Consider the following 19,393-nt stretch of genomic DNA (forward strand, 5'->3'; position numbering starts at 1 on the left):
TGGAGTCTCCGGCTTTCGTTTAGAAATGTCAACAATTTATTTGGGATTTAACATAGAATATTTAACATTCAAAATGAATTAAACAAGGAAATGCAACATTCAACATCAATACAACCTCCAGCTTTCGTCGTGAGTGACCGATTTGTTTACATGATGTTGGCGCATCTGTCTGCGTCACACAAATACCCGGCGCATTTACTGACGCAAATGACGTTTAGAAATCTTAAGCGTAGTGTCCGAATTCTCGTTTGTTCGTTCCCTAAATAGTGCACTATATCATGGACACTATATAGGGAATAGTGAGTGAGTGGATAGGGAACGATTTCCAACACAGCTCAAGTGTGCCGTGGGATTTTGTGACAACCATAGCCTAGGCCTACTGCAATAGAGTGGCGAAGTCACGCCCCTTCCGGTAGGGCTCATGGGACCTATGAGATCGAAAAATATGAATGGGTGTCAATGGAGAGAAACTAATTATTTTCTGGTCCCGGTCTTTATATGCCCTGGATTACACATATGTTGTTTGTGGATTTAAAGGATAATTTTTCATGCAAAGAGTTCGACCGTTTATTGTGCAATTGTTCAGATAAATGCTGTAGAGAAAACACAACGAGAAAGACTACACGGCTCGTATGTGACGTCACGCTCCCTGCGACTGGCGTGGAGAAGACCGACAATCTTCCCATCGGCATAACTGAAACTCTGCACGTGCCCCGACTTATAATGGTTTTCACCTCTTTCGATGCTTTTATCCTCCCCTTGGAAAAAGCGGTGAAGTGGGGCAGAGAGATCGCCATCTCTGTGCCGAGTTCCAAGGGCGGGTGTGGTGACGTATCTCATATGCGTCGAGAGCAGCGAAGAGCTGTAGTTCACAAAGCGGCCTCACATAAAACCTAAAATTATCAAACTTCTTCACAAACATTTTTAGTTTTCTTTGCATGAAAAATTATCATTTAAATCCATAAACAACATATGTGTAATCCAGGGCATATAAAGACTGGGACCAGAAAATAATTATTTTCTCTGAAAACCTGCATTGACTAACTGCTGTGACGACGAGTAGGGGAAGCAACATTTTAGCAAAATCCTCCTGTAACGAGACGTTGAAGTCTGCCTTCAGAGGCCGGACATTTCTGGACTTTTGGATGCAAAATGTTGAAATGTTCTAAAATAGGTACAATATTATAACCACGTTAATAATTGGTTTGTAAGAAACCAAACCGTTGGGAGAACGGTTGAAAATGTAGCAAGTTATGGTTATTTATAAAGTACATACAGTACCACGACCAACACAATGTTATGGGTGAGCTGATGACTGGCAAGATGTCCGCAAGTGCGGACATTCTAGACGCCGCCGTAAGACAGCTAGTGTTCTATATCTACACACGTAGGTGAAGGGTTTTATTTTGAAAACGTTGCGAGATACCACCCAACGGCTGTTTAGAGTAAAGGCGCACGAAGATTTTGTGTGACGGCTGGTTTAACCGCGGATGAACGAATGGCGGCTCACTTGACCGCAGTCTTTTCATCTAGGAACGTTTCATCTCGGAACCAGCGTACCTCCAAAACGGGGAGGCGTATCACTGTCGGAGTACATGTCCGATTGTATTACATCCGCTCAGCACAGCAGCCGTTTCATGAGCTTCGTTCAACAGTGTATTCTGCTCATTTTCTAATGTGTAACTATTTGGCCTTCGTGGTTTAGTAGGCGTTTATATAAAATGAAGCTATATCATATCAGACACCTTTGGGGAATGTTGCAAACCACAAAAATATCAGAAAAGGTGTCCTGCTGCGGTAATAAACAACGATTTTCAAGTAGCTTGGTCTCAGGTGACATCGGGAGGTTTATCGTGGAGAATACAGAGATTGTTGGAGAGGACTCCTTGACACCAGAGATCAAGTTGAGGTTGTTGACGGCTAAATGCAGATTTTGGCATGCAAACCCAGTACTGTGGCCTCTCCCTGACCCCTACTGGGCGATATATTGGCCCGGGGGACAAGCTCTTGCTAGGTATGAATTTGACCACAACATAGTATTGTTGCAAGTGCATTAAGATTAAAATATATGACAACTAACAAACGTGTATATATGGTCTGTGGTTGGTCTCTGTCTCTCGACATATGTTGGATTGTTGACTTACAGATATTTGCTGAATAACCCTGGAGTTGCTAAAGGCAAGAGGGTACTGGATCTTGGAAGTGGTTGTGGAGCTTCAGCCATTGCTGCAAGCCTTTGTGGAGCATCTCACGTAGTAGCAAACGACATTGACAACGGTAAGGCATTCAAATAATGAACCTAAAAATAACTCATAATAGCCATTGCTGACTTGCATTTTTTTCTTTTTTAAGTTTCTGCCATTGCCACCATCATAAACTGTGAACTGAATGGTATAGGGCCAGTTGAATGTTTGAGTGACAACATGATTGGCTCACAACCCAAGCACTATGACCTAATTTTGTTGGGAGACATGTTCTACGATGAGGCCCTCGCTGATGGACTTCACCGGTGGTTGGACAGCTGCATAAACGCCCACGGAACCACAGTCCTAATAGGAGACCCCGGGAGAGCCTCTTTTGAGGAGCACGACATTAAAAGACTCCTACAGCAAATAGCCGAGTTTGAGCTCCCTAAATCTGTGCAAATGGAGAATTATGGACTGACATGTAGTACCGTTTGGCGCTATCATCCTAAATTGTCAACAATTTAGGATTTGTATATTTAAAACATGCAAATGTCAGAATGTGAGTTTTTAATGTGAAATGTTAATATTTAAATTAAACAAATCCTAGTGCAATTTTGAAATAGCAGCAGGAGGTAGCTAGCCACGCTCTGAACTGTATCCATAGCCCATTTCATCACTTAGAATATTTTACTTATTACTATAATAAATTGATTTTTTTTACAGCACTTCTCTTGGTACTCAAAGACGCTTTACAAAAATGAATGCAGACAGTAGATACTTAAACGAGAGAGAGAGAAGGATGATGTGTCGGATGTTGTCGTTGGCCTTGGAATAGATGGGATTGAAGTTAACTTGATAACTTCTGAATGAAAGGGGTAACAGGGTTTCGGATGGTAAGAGGGAGGGAGTTGCAGAGGGTAGGGGCGGCGATGGCGAAGCCTCTGTCCCCCATGGTGCGGTACTTGGGCCTGGTGATGGGGTCGAGAAGGTTGGCATCAGCGGAGCGTAGCGGTGGGTGGGGGCGTGGCGATGGAGCTAGGTAAGGTATGAGGGTGCAAGGTTGTTAAGGGTATGTAGGTGGTGAGGAGGATCACCGGTGGTTGGACAGCTGCATAAACGCCCACGGAACCACAGTCCTAATAGGAGACCCCGGGAGAGCCTATTTTGAGGAGCACAGCCTTAAAAGACCCCTACAGCAAATAGCTGAGTTTGAGCTCCCTAAATCGGTGCAAATGGAGAATTATGGACTGACATGTAGTACCGTTTGGCGCTATCAGCCTAAATTGTCAACAATTTAGGATTTTTATATTTCATACATGCAAACATCCGAATGCAAGTTTTATTTGTGAAATCTGTTTTTATTCTCATAATTCCCATAATAGGAATTATAACATTATACAATTTTTTTAGATAAATATATTTAAATTAAACAAAATCCCAGTGCAGTTTAGAAACAGCAGCAGGAGGTAGCTAGCCACGCGCTGAACTGTAACCACAACCCCTTTCATCACTTAGAATAGTTTACTTATTACTATGAACAAGTTTTGATCAGTAGCAAAGAATGCATATAAATAAAAGAGAAAAAAAGTCAATATAGGAACAATGTGATAATATAAAGTGTAACATCTCCAATCAAAAACATGGAAACTTCAATACTAATGTTTCTAATACACAGTCCAGGTCAGATTTTGAAGGTTGCGTTGACCAATGTCGTCCAATGGTAGCCAAATCTGATCTGAATAGGGAAGAGCCAATAAACGATGATTAACATTCAGTTTCTTTATTTTTAAAGACAATACATTTCTTAACTGAAGCATTTAATGATATTCAAAGATTTTGTGCTGAGAACAGCTCTGCCCCCCAAAAAAACTATAGTATTTGTTAACCAGATTGTAAACTATGGGATGTAAACTCAGGATGTCATAATGGGGGGACGAAGCCATGCCTTATCAGTTGGAAGCCTTAATCCTCCACATTCCCCAGGGGGTCAAGAAAACAGGCACATACCAACAAGTAGCAGCTAGAGAAACAGAATGTGAAAGAATCCTGTTTCAAAAGTCTCCTTTGTTTCGTCAATCAGCATCACAATTGGCATTGAGTGGTGGAATTTGGGTTTCGCAGGTAAAGATGTGGATGAGCACTTACCTGTGATGTGGGGACAATCATTGAAGACAAAACATTTGAGTTTGGGACAGTTTTTGAAGACAGCCCTCACCGTCTCATCTGTCAGCACTGGACATCGCGCCACCTGTAGTTCCTACAACACACTTCATTTATTCGTACATTGGCGTGACAAAATAAAAAGTACTAACAAGTAATGCTGGGTAAAAATATCGATTCATCAATGCACTGAAATTTATTTGTTCTCAATTCAATGTCGATTCAGATTTTTTTTGAAATACATTATTTCCATAAAAAAAAAAAGAAGCATACTCAGTCATTGAAATCTAGAAGCGAGTATGCCTAAATGTACATGCCCTTTTACATTTGTCCATGTCAGGATTATTACTTTTATGCTGCAAGTTTAGCTCAGGAACAATACTATACAATGGTGTGTTCCCTTTTTGCTAGTTAAAGCACAATGAAATGGTTAATTCATTTAGAAATGGTTCATTCTGAATATTATTTTGGTATTTTTGTCATCTGCACGTATTATTGAATCGATATCGAAGCCATAGGATCAATATCAAATGGAAGTCGAATCGATTCAAGACCTAAAGAATCGAAGCAAATTGAATTGAATTGTGAGGTACCTGGCAATACCCAGCCCTACTAACAAGCAAATGTTTACTTACACACAAGTTATTGCGGCACAGTCCTTTCAGAAGTCCAATGATCCCTGCATCTGTAATCTAGTAAATAAAAAAGATTTACATAAAACTTTAAACAAAATAAACAAATTAAAATAACGCTCAGCAGTCCTTATCCTTTCCCCATATCCATTCAGTTTACATGGGCAAGTTGCCTCAGCCCTGGCCAATTTAATGAAAACCAGAGGTCGGCCAGAAGAGTTTATATAGCTACTCACGCAAGTGCTGTGAGTTGGGAATTATCCAGACCGTGGCTGTTTCCTACCGTGAGAAGTTCTGTGCAGTCTGTGAGGGATTAGCTTATGAAAAACTTCCAGGAGTGGTACACAACAACCTGGTACAAAAGTTAAATGCACATGTACCTGAGGTACCTTAGCTAATGCTAATTAAAAGGTTGGATGGATCAAGGATCTGCGTTGGCAGAGGACCTATTTTAAGGGCCCTATTGATGGAACAGCTTACGAGGGCCATAGTCTTATGTTCCTTGAGGGGCTGTGGAGAGGAGTACCCGTGTTCCTGAGAGGAGGAGCGTGTGCAGCAGGCTGCAGTTCTCCGCCAGTGCCTGCAGACCAACGTCGCCCACAGCAGGACATCCACTCAAAGAAAGGACCTCCAGGTGTTTACAGTGCCGGGCCAGGGCCTGCACGGCCTCGTCTGCCACGCCCACGCAGTCACCGAGGTCCACGTTCTGGAGGTCCGGGCAGGAGGAGGCCAGAGAAAGAACGCCTACAATAGGAAGCAGAAATGCAGATTGACTCTAGGTGTGAACACGCAATGAGGAACACAGGAAACCTTCTTCCGGGGCCGCTTGGTGTTCACAAAGCAAGTTTTAAAAGGAGCGTAGCTTTTGAGTGTGGAGACTGTTGCTCAGTACACATACCTTGGCATTACACTTGGGAACAAGCAACATTTTCAGGACAATATATAGGCTGTTTAATGGAAGGGTAATCAGTGTCTAGTGATTCCTGCCGTGCTCAGCAGTTTCATGGTGGATAAGACTTATGACCATTTTTATACAATTATTTTATCAAATCCATTTAAATGTTTTAACATGTCGAGTAGTCTCAACCCAACAGTTTAAACAGGTTGAGTTACTCATTAAAAAAAAAAGTTATTTTTAACAGGCTAGCAAGGTCATGAGTATAAACATATCTGACCTCCCCAGTGAATAAAACCTTTAAACTCAAAAAATAAATAAAAAGAGAAATCGGAAACCACAGGATTGAGTTCAAGACAATTATTTAGAACTATAAGAAAGTATTACAAAAGCCAAGCAGGTCTGCAGAGGAACTGTTTTTTCAGCTTCGGGACACAATTCTTATTCAATATACTGTGATTTATTTCATAAACTCCAAAGCAGGGATGATATTAAACAATTCCCATGCATGGCTTTGTAACGTAATTCACACATTCATACCAAGGCCACATATGCCCTTACCAATTAAAGAGTCTTCTTTATCAGGCTAAGGAGGGATCCGGAGCCTAGGGAGGCGTCCAGCTCATACAGGAGGCCATTCATCATGTGTCAATTCTAGAGATACGAGCGGTCAAGATGTTCGAGAGACCCAGACGCTCAAGGCCACAAGAACAAGCGTAATTCCCGCACATAGCCACAAACAAAGTTGCAATGCCAACACATAGCCGCAAGGGACAGCACAGAGACACATACGGATATCCAGGGGCGCGGGAGTTCAGCACCATGCTTAGCCAATCAGAGCACATAACTGAGTCCACGCCTGCCCAGTAGATAAGTCCCAACACATAGCCCAGGGGGTTAGAACGCTCCAGGTAAAGCATCCTTTTGAATGCCCTACGTGTATCTCCACGCGTGTTTGTACAATTCCCCTCCTTTTGCTTCATGTATGCTGGTCTAAACCTTTGCTAAATAAAGTGAGTTAAAGCGATCCTGACTCGGCAGACTTTTTCCAAAAAGAACACGGCAGCTTCACCATCAACAAACTTCCGTTTTTTTCGCAGTTGTTGAGATCTGTCACACGTATCATCATCCAGCTTATCTATGTCCCTGTCTAAACACTCTCCCCTACCGTCGTGCATGCGTCATCGACATATTTTGACATTACAGCCCTAAAGATAAATGTACAGACTCTTCATAGAAGGGCCGTAATCTGCCCCAACAAACAATAAATGCTTCGTCTATTTGAAAATATGAAAACATGCTGTACTTTGCTGTAAAGAGCAATTGCGTCTGATGTTTTCTTTTAATCTTCTTTATAATACATTGACCAGACCTGTTTATTAAGTCGAATGGGGCAGATTATATTACACATATTGAATCAATTACATACAACAGACACAATAATATTAAATAATAACATGAGAAAAATGAATACATTAAAAAGAACAGAACATGTAAATTCCTACTAAATGCTTTCAAGGATAACAACAGGAACATGAATATTTCACACCACGACATCATCAAAATGCTAATTCAAGAAACTGAATTGAGGGATAATACATTATCACCATAAAATCCCGATCCATCACAAACACCATCACATTTTACTACAGTTATACATGAAATCATCAATTAAAGCCTACCTTCTGAGGTGATCCCCGGACTGTTGTTTAGGAATATGGTTTTCAGACGAGGGCAACAGATCCGGCCCAGAGCTAGGTCTGACACTTGACAGCATTGAAGATCCAGTGTCTGTAAGCCTGGATGCAATAACTGAAGATGGAATGAGAATTCTCTTCAGAAGACGGCGACACACACAGGAACCATGAATAAGATTGAGTAATGAAAACATGCTATACAATGCTTATTGTGAATTACTAGAATAGGGGGTTCCCTAGATATGCTTGCCATCTAAAGTAAAAAATAATACATAGAGAAATACTTATTGGACCTATTTACTTGATATCCACACTCCTTCTACAAATATTATTCCTGTTCAATGCAATTTTTATTTTTTATAAAATCGGTCTGCTATCGTTTCATTCTTTGGATGGATAGAGGAATTTGAAGACCAATTCAGTCTGATGAGTGAGATTGAACCCCTCGGGAAAACACCACTATGAATTCTAATCTTCTCAAAAGAGTTACTCTGCAGAACAGGAGAACAAATACGTAAGAAATCCAAGGTGGGCCTACGCTATAGAGAGCTCCCCACCAGCGATGACAACAGCGTACACATACCATTGTCCATTACACTAATGACGTGGGTCGTCTTAGCTCAGGGGGTAGAGCGGGTTGACTTGCAAGTTACCGAAAGGTTGGTAGTTAGATCCCTGGTTCCTCCTAGAGTGTCGAGGTCTCCCTAACATTCACTGAAGGAATTCACTGCATGTTAGCGTCGGTGTATGACCCCGTTGTAGGTCGCTTTTGATAAAAGCGTCTGCTAAATCCATTTTATGTAAACGTGGCTTATTTTGGGATACACCCATATTCTAGTTAGCCTTTTTCCATTTGACCGACTCCATGCCCAGCTGAAGGACCAACCTCACTGATGTTACCATCGCTGATGGTCCCTCTTGAAGACATTATCTGTACCAGCTTGTCCTTGATGCCCGAGGGCAAGGAGTGGATCTCCCTCAGGTAGAAGACAGCTGAGTTTGCCACGCAATCTGCACAGCTAAACAAAGGGAGAACAAGATATTCACATAAACTAAAACCTTTGCAGCATATCGTTTGCACACACTTGGCTTGCATTGGTCAGCTATGGAATATTAAAAAATAGGCTAGAATATAGTGTTGAGTTCAATGGTAGCACTGAAAAGAAGGCTGTTTAATACATGGCCATTGGAAGAATGCAGTGACAAACACCCTCTTGGCGCAATCAACAAACGTAAACAACAAATATTATAAATAAATAATGTTATAGCCGTAAAGCATCAGTGAAAGCTGCAGGGAGTCGCAATGAGCAGTTATGACAAATATAGCAGCATCTGATTGTTGGAACAGAGTAGGCTACACATCAGTGGCTTGACAGTTTCTGATTAATCCAACTTTATTAATAACGATAAAAAACGTAGACCCACCTATCAATGAATCATGTTTAATTATATCGACTCAAATTCAGACCGCACATCGATGTTGAAAAAGAACACTGAACAAGTCTTGTACATTCTGCTTTGCTTTGTCACTTCGGTCGTTCCAATAATTGAATTGTTATTTCAGTGTTGATTTAGTCTATTCATAACCATCGCCCAACTAGATAAGTAATTAGGTTAACGGATACATTAAGAAAAGGCTGCATCATTTAGACAGGTATGCATTGCATTGTTGCTGATGCGGGATGGCCAAATGAGAGGTGTCTTGCTATAGTAAATGCTCGCATTAGGACATTTGCACAATGCAATTTGATCTAATACTATAGTAGCCAACTTACATGTTTAAGAGAGAATTCACTGCCATTTCGCTAAATTGGCGTTTTCATTTTAGAGAAATGCTTCAGTGTTTGTTGTTCTCTTCTTCTTCTTTATTTCTTTTATGTCTCTGAATTGTATGATTGTGCTTTGTCTCCAACTACTGGGGGTAATAAGGACTTATTTTCAACAGAGAAAGACAATGATTTTCAACAGAGAACGGCATTTATTTTCAACATAGAAAACTGGATACCTGGATGTCATCCAAGTAATTATGGTCATTAATTCGTGTTGTTGCAAAGCAAGCCACACTATTGTTAATATTGTATATTAGCACTTTGAGATCATTGAATTGATATAAAGTGCGTTATAAAAAAAAAATATATATATATATATATTATTAATATTGTTATCTGGTCTCGTACATTGAAAGTTTGTGGGGGGAAACGCTCAAATCAACCACTCCAAACCTGAACCCCTGAGAGTTATCAAAATCTATTATTATTTCAGACTCTTTCAGACGTTTTATTTCTAGTTTTTTTCTATTTCTATAATCGTCCCATCGTTTTGGGGATTCTACTGTCATACACCTGTTTTCTACGTGGTTCTCTCAGAATGTCTATTTTACACTGATCTCGTTCCGAGGTTAGTAGATCATGCGATGGTGCATATACCACACATAGCCTTTTACTAATTATATTATGTCAGTAGGAGTAACTTGTTCATTGGCATAGTTTAATACATTTTTGTGCCGGTGTTGTGCCGAAAAGTGATCAGCTGCCAGAAAGTGATTTCAGCCGCGGGAGCGCGCACAGCCTGTAAGCCAGGCTATATCGCCTCGAAACGTGTGTGCGGCAGCAAAGTCAGATCAGTCATACTAGTCAATAGCACTACAGGACTATTGTCCGTGAGTCAATTATCCTTCTTTATGTTTTTAAACCACTGTAATCGAAATTCTGTGTGTCTATTTTATACAATAAAACATGTATTTTCTTACTATGCATTGTTTTCCCAGATTATAGATTTTTGAAGAAATTATTTTCTTCTCAAAATGAATTGAAAACCTTCATGAGTAGGTACTATCACATTCAATAGATTAGGGTTCAAACTGACACTATAACATTCATGTGGGCTATGTGGGGTAGATAAGAACAAATCCAGTCTCTTTTATCAGCTGTAATACGTTATAAAGCGAAAATATGACACATTGGAGTCCTTTTCCTCCGGCCAGAAAATGATCTCAAGCCCTCGGTACTGAAATGTTTCATTTGCCTTAAAATGAGTTGAGAACATTCAAGAGCATCAAATTACATAGATTATATCCCATCCAGTGTCTATTACCAGCTGAAACACATTGACATGGGTAAATATAAGACATTTAGGTCGTTTCCCTCCTGCCAGAAAATGATCTGAAGCCGAATCTTGGTACTGAAATGTTTTATATGCCTTAAAATGAGTTGAGAACATTCATGTTGCTTGATTATTGCTTGATATACATTTTGAATCATAATGTACTACATATTTTGCCTTGAAAGTGCCGTGGCCTTTACTGGCATTATTATTATTGTCATTAATATAACAAGTGTTTAATTCACTGGGTTTTTAATATTGTTATTTTTAAATAAAATGAAGTTATTTGTTCTGCAAATCTGGTCTGCCAATCTTTTTTTCTAAATGTTTGGTTGAAAAACGGGGGGTCGTCTTATAATCAGGGTCGTCTTATATTCGGACCAATACGGTAGTCGGTTTTTGGGCTAAACCTTAGCATTAATTTGAGTAAGGTAAAGTTGAAAATGAAAAAAACGAAAAAACACAGTATGGGGAAATATATTTATTTAACAAAGTGGCAGATATTTTGTGATCTAAGAATAGGACATCTTTGTAATGAGGCTAGTTCTTCAGTTGCTGTCAGACAGAAGCGGTTCCCATTCTTTGAGGCTTTGAATGGTCCAATAAGGTCAACACCTAGAGTAGGGACCGAAATAAAAACATGCCAATTTGTACTCATACAAGTACCTGCCCACAGGCGATGACGTTATAGATATAGGAAAGGCAATTCACATTAAGAAAATAATAAAAATTAAACTATGACTTCGAGAAGTTGTAGCCGTTTCACAGAACCCAAAAGGAAGATATCTCACCAATCATATGCCATGGTGGCTTTGGTTTGATGGGCTTCAGCTCTGGTGCCTCCTTCTTCACTTGCTCCAACCTCTGGCATGACATAAAGGTTTTCACAACACAAGGAGATTAAACACAACATATTTAATAATATTCTCTAGAGTAGAGACGATTTTCTTTGAGTGTCACAGTAGTTTTAATGAACAATTTCTTATATAAGGCAATAACTATAAATGATTCTTTAAATCTCATGTGCAAGTGGCATCAGCGTTTCACAGGAAACATTAGAGCTGATCTGGATCAAACACAACTTGAACACTTGCCCAGTCCTGAGCATCTCTGGTAATTGTCTTCCAGTACAAGCGTTGGTTGACCTTGTCCTGCATCCTCTTGGCTCCAAAGTGGCCAGCATGGACTTTTGTCAGCACCTCATCCTTCTCTTTCTCAGTGAGGAGGCCAGTTAAATAGGGCTGACATGAACAGAAAACTGTAATTATCATCGCACCAGTGCGACTGGGTAAAAATTCCAATTGCATATGCGATCAAAATGGTCGCAGTCTAGAGCCCCGGTAGTAGCTTCTGTCTCTACACGGTCACGGAGAACCACTAAGCACAAAACTATTTACAATAAATGTAAGGCCAAATTGATTAATGTTGGGCAAAATAACCTGCTGAGTACATCACATGTACATTACAAATATAGCTAACTAACCCAACGAACACATAACACAAACATGATAATATAGTCAGGTCAAGGCCAGAGCCGAAGGCCCCATTTCCCAGGCAAATGGTAGACACTCAGACAATGCACCAGTCATCCTCAAGAACGGGAGAGCCACATTAATTTATCACACAGGAGACACCTCGAAGCTCTCCCCCACTAGAAGGAACACATGCAGATACTAGGGGCCTGAGAGCCACATTAATTTATCACACAGGAGACACCTCGAAGCTCTCCCCCACTAGAAGGAACACATGCAGATACTAGGGGCCTGAGAGCCACATTAAATGATCACACACAAGACACTTCGGGGGGGGACTCCCCCGTTTTAATTTATCACACCGGAGACACGAGGAGCTCTCCCCGTTAGGAGAAGATCCAGGGCCTGGGAGCCAAGGTCAAGCAAAAACACACAGAACCACACACATCTCAAACGCACACACCTCATCGAGAGGAGGATACAGCTTAAGACTGTATCACACAGGGACTCATCATCTTCTTCTGAAGCAGACCTTCCACGGAGGCGAAGCTCTGGACGAACCATCAGCGCTGATTAGGGACTTAGACATATTCGATCTCTCACGCTTTATGACTCTGTATAACCGTTGCCACTTTACTTAATAAATCCAAGGTCCTCGTGCCGACAGACTTTATTACCTCTCCGTCTCATTTCATCTGGTCCAGTAACTAGACAGACCGTTTTTCCCCTCATCAAACAGAACGAGCAAACAGACAAACTTTGTTTTAAAAATTTAACAAAATCCATGGCCTTAATAAAATATTAGACCGAATATTAGAGTAACTGTTAATTCTGTTAATTTATCTCCACAATGACATGCAGTAAACCATGTAAATGGCTTACCTCTGAAAGCAAAAAAAACTCTTTACTGGTCTCTGAGAGATTAGCTCCTTGCTAGCTAGCTAGCCAGCCATCTTGGTTGTTGTGTGACACAGGGGTTGGGTCCTGGGTGAGGGAGGGAGAAGGGCGAGGAAGGAAAATTAGTAAAAGTAGATCCTTTGACATGTCTTAAAAGGGCATTACATAGCATATAACAGGAAAATACTTGAAAAACCCTACGTAATTTTCGCACTTTGTCATTCTTTTGGTCGAGGCAAACTGGCCTCTGTATTGACTTCGAATCACTGCAACAAAGCTTACTATTGACTTTACAGAAGAGCAAGGTTGACATTCTTGGTAACAAACGCTAAACAATGTTCACGTGCTACTGCATCTTGGTTATAGTATCTGTTAACGAATAAAAGGAAAAGTTATTTACCTTTTGGGAAGTGGCAGTCCCAGAATCGTGCTGACAGACGTCCATGTGGCGCAAAATGCCCGCTCGGCGGAAGTGTAATAATAATAATACATTTAATTTAGAGGCGCCTTTCAAGACACCCAAGGTCACCTTACAGAGCATATAGTCATCATAAATCGTTTAAAAACAAGACATTGTGGAAAATAAATAAATAAATAAGTAAATATAATAAATAAAAAAATAAAACAAAAACAAGACAAAACAAACAAACAATCAAAACAGTGATTAGTTAGACGTTGTGTGCGAGTTTGAACAGGTGAGTTTTGAGTTGTGACTTGAAGGTTGTAATGGTGTCTGACTGTTTTATGTGTTGGGGGGAGGGAGTTCCAGAGCCTGGGTGCTGAACAGCTGAATGACCGGGCATCCATTGTAGTGAGTCGTGATGTGGGGATACATAGTAGTCCAGCAGAGGTTGAGCGGAGGGAGTGTATTCTTGGAGGAGGTCGCAGAGGTAACTGGGGGCTAGGTTGTGGAGAGCTTTGTAGGTGAGGAGTAGGGTTTTGTATTGGATGCGGTAGTGTACTGGGAGCCAGTGAAGTTGGATGAGGACAGGGGTGATGTGGTCAGATGATTTGGTGCGGGTGATGATCCGGGCGGCTGAGTTCTGAACAGTGGTGTATAAAGTACTCAAAAGCCATACTTAAGTAAAAGTACAGATACCTTACTGGAAAATTACTTAAGTAAAAGTAAAAGTCACCTTTTAGAATAGTACTTAAGTAAAAGTATTAAAGTATCTGATCTTTACTGTACTTAAGTATCAAAAGTACTTTTCTGATTAAATGTACTTAAGTACTGAAAGTAAAAGTACAAGTAACCGTTATCGAAACTCCTCCCTATAACTGCCCTCGTCCAATCATGCCTTAGCACTAACTGGCTAGATAGATACCTCGCCAGAGATGGAATAAGAATAAATAATCTTTATAGGTTATTAGCTAGCTTGAAATATTATATACAAATATTACCCAGCGGTGAAAGAACCTTACTAGTTTAAAATGTTGTGCTGGTGGTATTTATTTTGAGGTCGTGAAGTTTCTAATTTTTTGATTGAGACCTGTATGATTTTGCTCCGATTATTGTTGTTTCCCCTTCGTTGTTGATCTTTTTTTAAAACATCCTTCCACTGCATATTGCAGTCCATTTTGCCATGATCTGGATGCTGTCGCGGAGTTACTCCAAAAAAAAATCACTGACACTGACAGATATCGTAGCCCGACCTATTATCCCGCAAGCGCTGGTACACGTTACTTAATATTGATTTTGGTGTCATCCAGGATCGCGGATTTTCGGAAAACTAAAGTCCCTGCCCAAAAAGGGTATTTAAATTAGCTTTGTAGCAAAAATGGCACATATACAGCGTATTGAAGTGTATAAGATAGTGTTGTAATACTGCGTGTACAAACCAGCCTGATACAAATAGTAGAATTTTGATAGCCCTTGCCCTCGTCCTAGCCATGCATTTGTGTGTTGACAGTCATAGGAGTTTTGATCGACGTAGCAACAGTAACTAAGCAAGGGGGCTTTGCGAACGTGCGCTGGGACAGCTGATTCGCCAAACAGGCTCGCAGTCTGTGTTCTACCACAGTCCCCGACGTTATTCTCATATCTCTCATGATTCTTTTTTTTTTTTCTAAAGATGAGTTGATTTTGTAACGAGTAACGAAGGTTTCAAGGGAAATGTAGCGGAGTAAAAGTATCCGTTTTCTTCGCAAAATGTAGCGAAGTAAAAGTAAAAGTACAGAGAAATATAAGTAGTAAAGTAAAGTACAAATATCCAAAAAAACTACTTAAGTACAGTAACGAAGTATTTCTACTTCGCTACTATACAACACTGGTTCTGAATGATCTGCAGTCTGTTGATGAGTTTGGTGGGGAGTCCGGTGAGGAGGGCGTTGCAGTAGTCTATGCGTGATGTGACAAATGAGTGAACTAGGATTTCAGTGCTGGATTGGGTCAGTGATGGGCGGAGTCTGGCGATGTTGCGGAGGTGGAAGAATGCAGTCCGGGTGATGTTGTGAATATGGGGTGCGAATGAGAGGGTGTTGTCCAGGATGACGCCGAGGCTCTTGACTTTGGAGGAGAAGGGTACTGGGAATCCATTGATGATTATGAGTGGAGCTGGGGTGTGTTGTGATTTAGTGAGGGTGGATTTGGATCCGATGAGCAGGGCCTCGGTCTTGTTTCCATTGAGTTTCAGGAAGTTCCTGCTCAACCAGCTCCGGATCTCTTCCAGGCACGTGATGAGGGAGGTGGGGGGGATGGCAGCGGTGGGTTTGGTGAAGATGTAGACCTGTGTGTCGTCAGCGTAGCAGTGAAAATGGACCCCATGGTGACGGAGGAGTGTGCCCAGCGGGAGGAGGTAAGTGGTGAACAGGAGTGGACCCAAGACTGACCCCTGGGGGACACCCAGTGAGACACCTGAACACCCAGACTTGTGGTTGCTTAGTTGAACAAATTGTTGATGGCCGGTGAGGTAGGATGTAAACCAGGAGAGTGCAGCACCAGTAATCCCAATGCCAGCCAGGCGGTCCAGGAGCAGAGGGTGGGAGATGGTGTCGAATGCTGCGCTGAGATCGAAGAGGATGAGAATGGTGAGTAATCCAGAGTCGGCTGCAAGGAGGTAAGGTGATCAGAACCAAAGACCAGTGCTGATAAAATATAATTAAGTACTACTACGGGGATCACAGCTGATTTTTTTCTAACATAAATAGTAAAATACAATTACCTAATAAAAAACATTAAATTGATTGAATTCAGCAAAATGTGTATCCAAGCTGCTTTAAGTTTTTTTTAATATATAAAGGTTGTGTTGTGGATTAACCGAGATATAAAACACTTAGACTAATTCAAGAGAGAGAGTAAAAGAAATCGAGGGGTCCGGAGCAAGTATCGACAAAAGACTTTATCGTGAAGAAAAACAACAACGATAACACTACTGGATCACCGGTCCCAGCTTCTTTTTATACACACATACATACATCAGTTCCTTTGTTCGAGGTTTCCGCCCACAACAATCCTTGTCTAACCACATCTTCAACAAAGTGATTTAGAACACAAGTCTGAGGTCAGCATGCATTTACCCCGTAGCCAAGATGACCCAAGGCAAAAGGCTGAGGTCAACATGCCTTAACCCCGTAGCTTCCTGCTCATATCATGTGTCCCACCATCTGTTCTGACCCCAGGCTCACAGGTATCGTGTCTTCTACCATTAAGATATAAGGCCTAATAATAATCATAGTTTACCATAGAATATACTCATTAATTTCTACCACAGTTGCTACTGTTTGTTTATTTATTAAATATAAATTAACCCTATTCCCTGTTTTTTACTGTGTAAAATTATTAAAACCAAAGATCTCTGAATGGGTAAAATGTATAGCTTTTATGGAACTTTGATCTTCCTCATAGAATACAATTAAATACTAGGGAATAACAGCTGATTTTACTCCATCCAAATATAGTAAAAAAAACAATTAATAAAAACATAAAATGTATTGAATACAACTCAATGTGATTCTAAACTGCACAAAGTATTTTTTATTACATAAAGGTTGCTATCTTTTATCTATTGAATATTAATTAACCCCAGTCCCAGTTTGTACAGTGTAGCCACCCTACGTGGTCCCAGTGTTATCTAACGTAAACCCTGGGCCGGGGGTTGCCACGACAGATGTCATAAAGGGGGAGACATAGCAGTGACTTATCAGTTGGAGCCTTTGACCCTCGACCACCCCAAGGGGGTCAGGGAAAAGGCACCACAGAATGAGAAACAGAATGTGAAAATAGAACTTTCCCATTACACAGACCTATCTTTGCTCTGGGCCCGGCTCTGGTGCCATCACGATCAGTGGTACAACCTTTATCCATGGCATACCTGGAACTGCATTTGCTTTGGTTTGTTTTTTCTTTAGTACATTTACATTGAGGGCATATTACAGATGATTTTATCCAAGGTGACTTGTCCATGAATACATTCACACACCGACTGCGGAGTCGTCAGGAGGGACATTTACATGTGTTCCTCATGTGACGTGTTACAAAAGTTGTGCCTCCTCGTTTACGTATAAGTGGCCACTCCAAGGCTGACTCACGTCACGGTGAGAGGAAACGCCCTCCCATGCTTCCTCGTCTGAAGATTTAGAATGTATATTCTGAAGGCTTAAATTAGAGTTAAGGTAATCCTTTGCCCGGTTAAAATCAGACACTACCAGCTTTAGGATTATGACCGTATATGCCACAGACAAATAAACTGGCATTGTTAACTATTACAAATTAATGTTTTACTGTTTAAATGAATATTGCTTTCACAGGGCTCATCTCTTAAACCCATGTGTTGAGTCATGGTGATTTAAGATCAGGTTAATAAACAAGGCGATGAATGGATTTTTTAAGGAAGACCTCACTTCATATAACTAATGTGTAATATGTAACTTCATGTAACTGATGTTTAATATGTAAACCTTTAGTACGTAATTCTTGGATTACTATATGAAATGTATCATGGATATCGTGGGCGTGAACGTCCGAAGGCCCGTTAATCAACCTGATCTTAAATCGCCATGACTTACCACATGTGTTTAAGAGATGAGCCTTGTAAAAGCAATATTAATTTAAAGGGTAAAACATGCATTTGTAATGGTTAACAATACCACTTTATTTGTCTGTTGCACAGTCATAATCATAAAGCTGGTAGTGTCCGATTTTAACCGGGGTATGGATTAGGTTAAGGAGTGGAAACCGCAGGAGGGCCAGACGTCTCTGTAAGGGGCCACCTAAACGTAAATGAGGCGTCGGGGGTTCATCGGAATGCAGGCATTTGTTGACCAAGGAAGGCCAGGTAATATCAATACAGTGTTTAACATTTGGCTCCATTGTGGCAATATTTAGCTTATATTCTTGCATACTTAAAGTTAACCTTACTTATACTTAATATCTAAGTGAACTGAGAAATAGACTGATGTCATTGACTACAGAGGGATATCTGTCTGAGTGATCGTCGGTCATCCCAGGAACCTCTGAGGTGTTATGAACTGACGCTCTTCTCTCTCTAGCAATATTCCAAAATTTGGCTGAGAAGCATCCAATATTTTCCACCATAAGGCAAGAGCATAATATGTTCTATTTTTGTTTTGGTGATCAGAAAGTTCTGTTGTTGGCTTATGGTCTGAGATTCTCACGAGAATCAAGACAGTTTAACCATAATAGTGGCACAAGACCTCTAGGGAAGGGTCCCACTTTGGTGGTCAACACATCCAGCCAGGTGAGACGGGAGCTATAAAAGCTACGGATGAACAAGGCAGTGGGTCCAGACAACACTAAGTGTTCCAACACCTCTTCAACCTCTCTCTGAGGCTTAAAGGTCCCATGACATGCCACCAGGTGTGGTGTGATTAGCCGTTAGAAGCATGGACATATTATAGAATGGACACCGGATTCCAAAATGGCGCCCATTCATTCCTATGTAAACTGCTCAATGGCGCAGGGTAACATCAAGGAGAGATATGCTTCTGCATCATTGTAGCCTAGCCACGCCCTAGTTTATGTTGTACCGGATGCAGAAATATTCTTGTTTTTTAGCATTGCTGGCATTGTAGCATTAGAAGCGAGAGGTCTGAGCGATCGCAGTCGCATTGTTTACCAACCATGGAAGTATAAGTTACTAAACCCCTCGATGATTCTCTATATGTTTAACAATTATTATTTTTGATTAGTTTGCCCCTTTTGACTTTATAAGAAAAACACCTTGTATATACCTTTTTGTATTTTAAAACCATATATATTTCTGTTTCTGAAACGAGAATCAAATGCCAAATATATACACAGACCCAACAGCTGGTGTACCTAGGGAACTCACTGATTCAGTCAAGATGTTAGGAAGCAAATTAGTCTGAAATGACCCCACATGGTATCAGAGAC

The 19,393-nt window shown here is 40.8% G+C and overlaps 2 protein-coding genes and 2 long non-coding RNA genes across 6 annotated transcripts; 1 reads left to right on the forward strand and 3 right to left on the reverse strand.

Moving 5' to 3' along the window:
• The first annotated feature begins 1,574 nt into the window (after positions 1-1,574).
• etfbkmt (electron transfer flavoprotein subunit beta lysine methyltransferase) lies at positions 1,575-2,771 on the forward strand. Its single transcript, XM_060060855.1, has 3 exons — positions 1,575-2,014; positions 2,147-2,277; positions 2,353-2,771. Exons 1-3 carry the CDS (start codon positions 1,722-1,724, stop codon positions 2,709-2,711), a joined length of 783 nt encoding a protein of 260 aa, XP_059916838.1. The 5' UTR covers positions 1,575-1,721; the 3' UTR covers positions 2,712-2,771.
• Positions 2,772-3,479: 708 nt separating this feature from the next.
• On the reverse strand, positions 3,480-9,474 carry amn1 (antagonist of mitotic exit network 1 homolog (S. cerevisiae)). 3 transcript variants are annotated; one of them, XM_060060857.1, is made up of 7 exons: positions 9,346-9,474; positions 8,457-8,589; positions 7,556-7,685; positions 5,505-5,722; positions 4,982-5,038; positions 4,332-4,443; positions 3,480-3,921 (listed from the first exon to the last, which is right to left on the reverse strand). In XM_060060857.1, the coding sequence occupies exons 1-7, from the start codon at positions 9,369-9,371 to the stop codon at positions 3,851-3,853; spliced, it is 747 nt and encodes a 248-aa protein (XP_059916840.1). In that variant the 5' UTR covers positions 9,372-9,474; the 3' UTR covers positions 3,480-3,850. The 3 variants fall into 3 exon arrangements, with proteins under 3 accessions (XP_059916840.1, XP_059916839.1, XP_059916841.1); XM_060060856.1 differs by lacking the exon at positions 3,480-3,921 and having other exon boundaries at positions 3,970-4,443; XM_060060858.1 differs by lacking the exons at positions 3,480-3,921; positions 8,457-8,589; positions 9,346-9,474 and adding an exon at positions 8,154-8,441 and having other exon boundaries at positions 3,970-4,443.
• Positions 9,475-10,572: 1,098 nt separating this feature from the next.
• LOC132465246 (uncharacterized) lies at positions 10,573-11,560 on the reverse strand. The gene is made up of 2 exons (XR_009527483.1): positions 11,464-11,560; positions 10,573-11,287 (listed from the first exon to the last, which is right to left on the reverse strand). It is a non-coding gene; the product is annotated as an uncharacterized LOC132465246 (long non-coding RNA).
• A 6-nt stretch (positions 11,561-11,566) lies between these two features.
• Positions 11,567-13,525, reverse strand: LOC132465244 (uncharacterized). Its single transcript, XR_009527482.1, has 3 exons — positions 13,442-13,525; positions 13,027-13,128; positions 11,567-11,913 (listed from the first exon to the last, which is right to left on the reverse strand). It is a non-coding gene; the product is annotated as an uncharacterized LOC132465244 (long non-coding RNA).
• Between the last annotated feature and the right edge of the window lie 5,868 nt (positions 13,526-19,393).

Source organism: Gadus macrocephalus, chromosome 9 (assembly GCF_031168955.1).
Source record: "Gadus macrocephalus chromosome 9, ASM3116895v1".
NCBI lineage: Eukaryota > Metazoa > Chordata > Actinopteri > Gadiformes > Gadidae > Gadus > Gadus macrocephalus.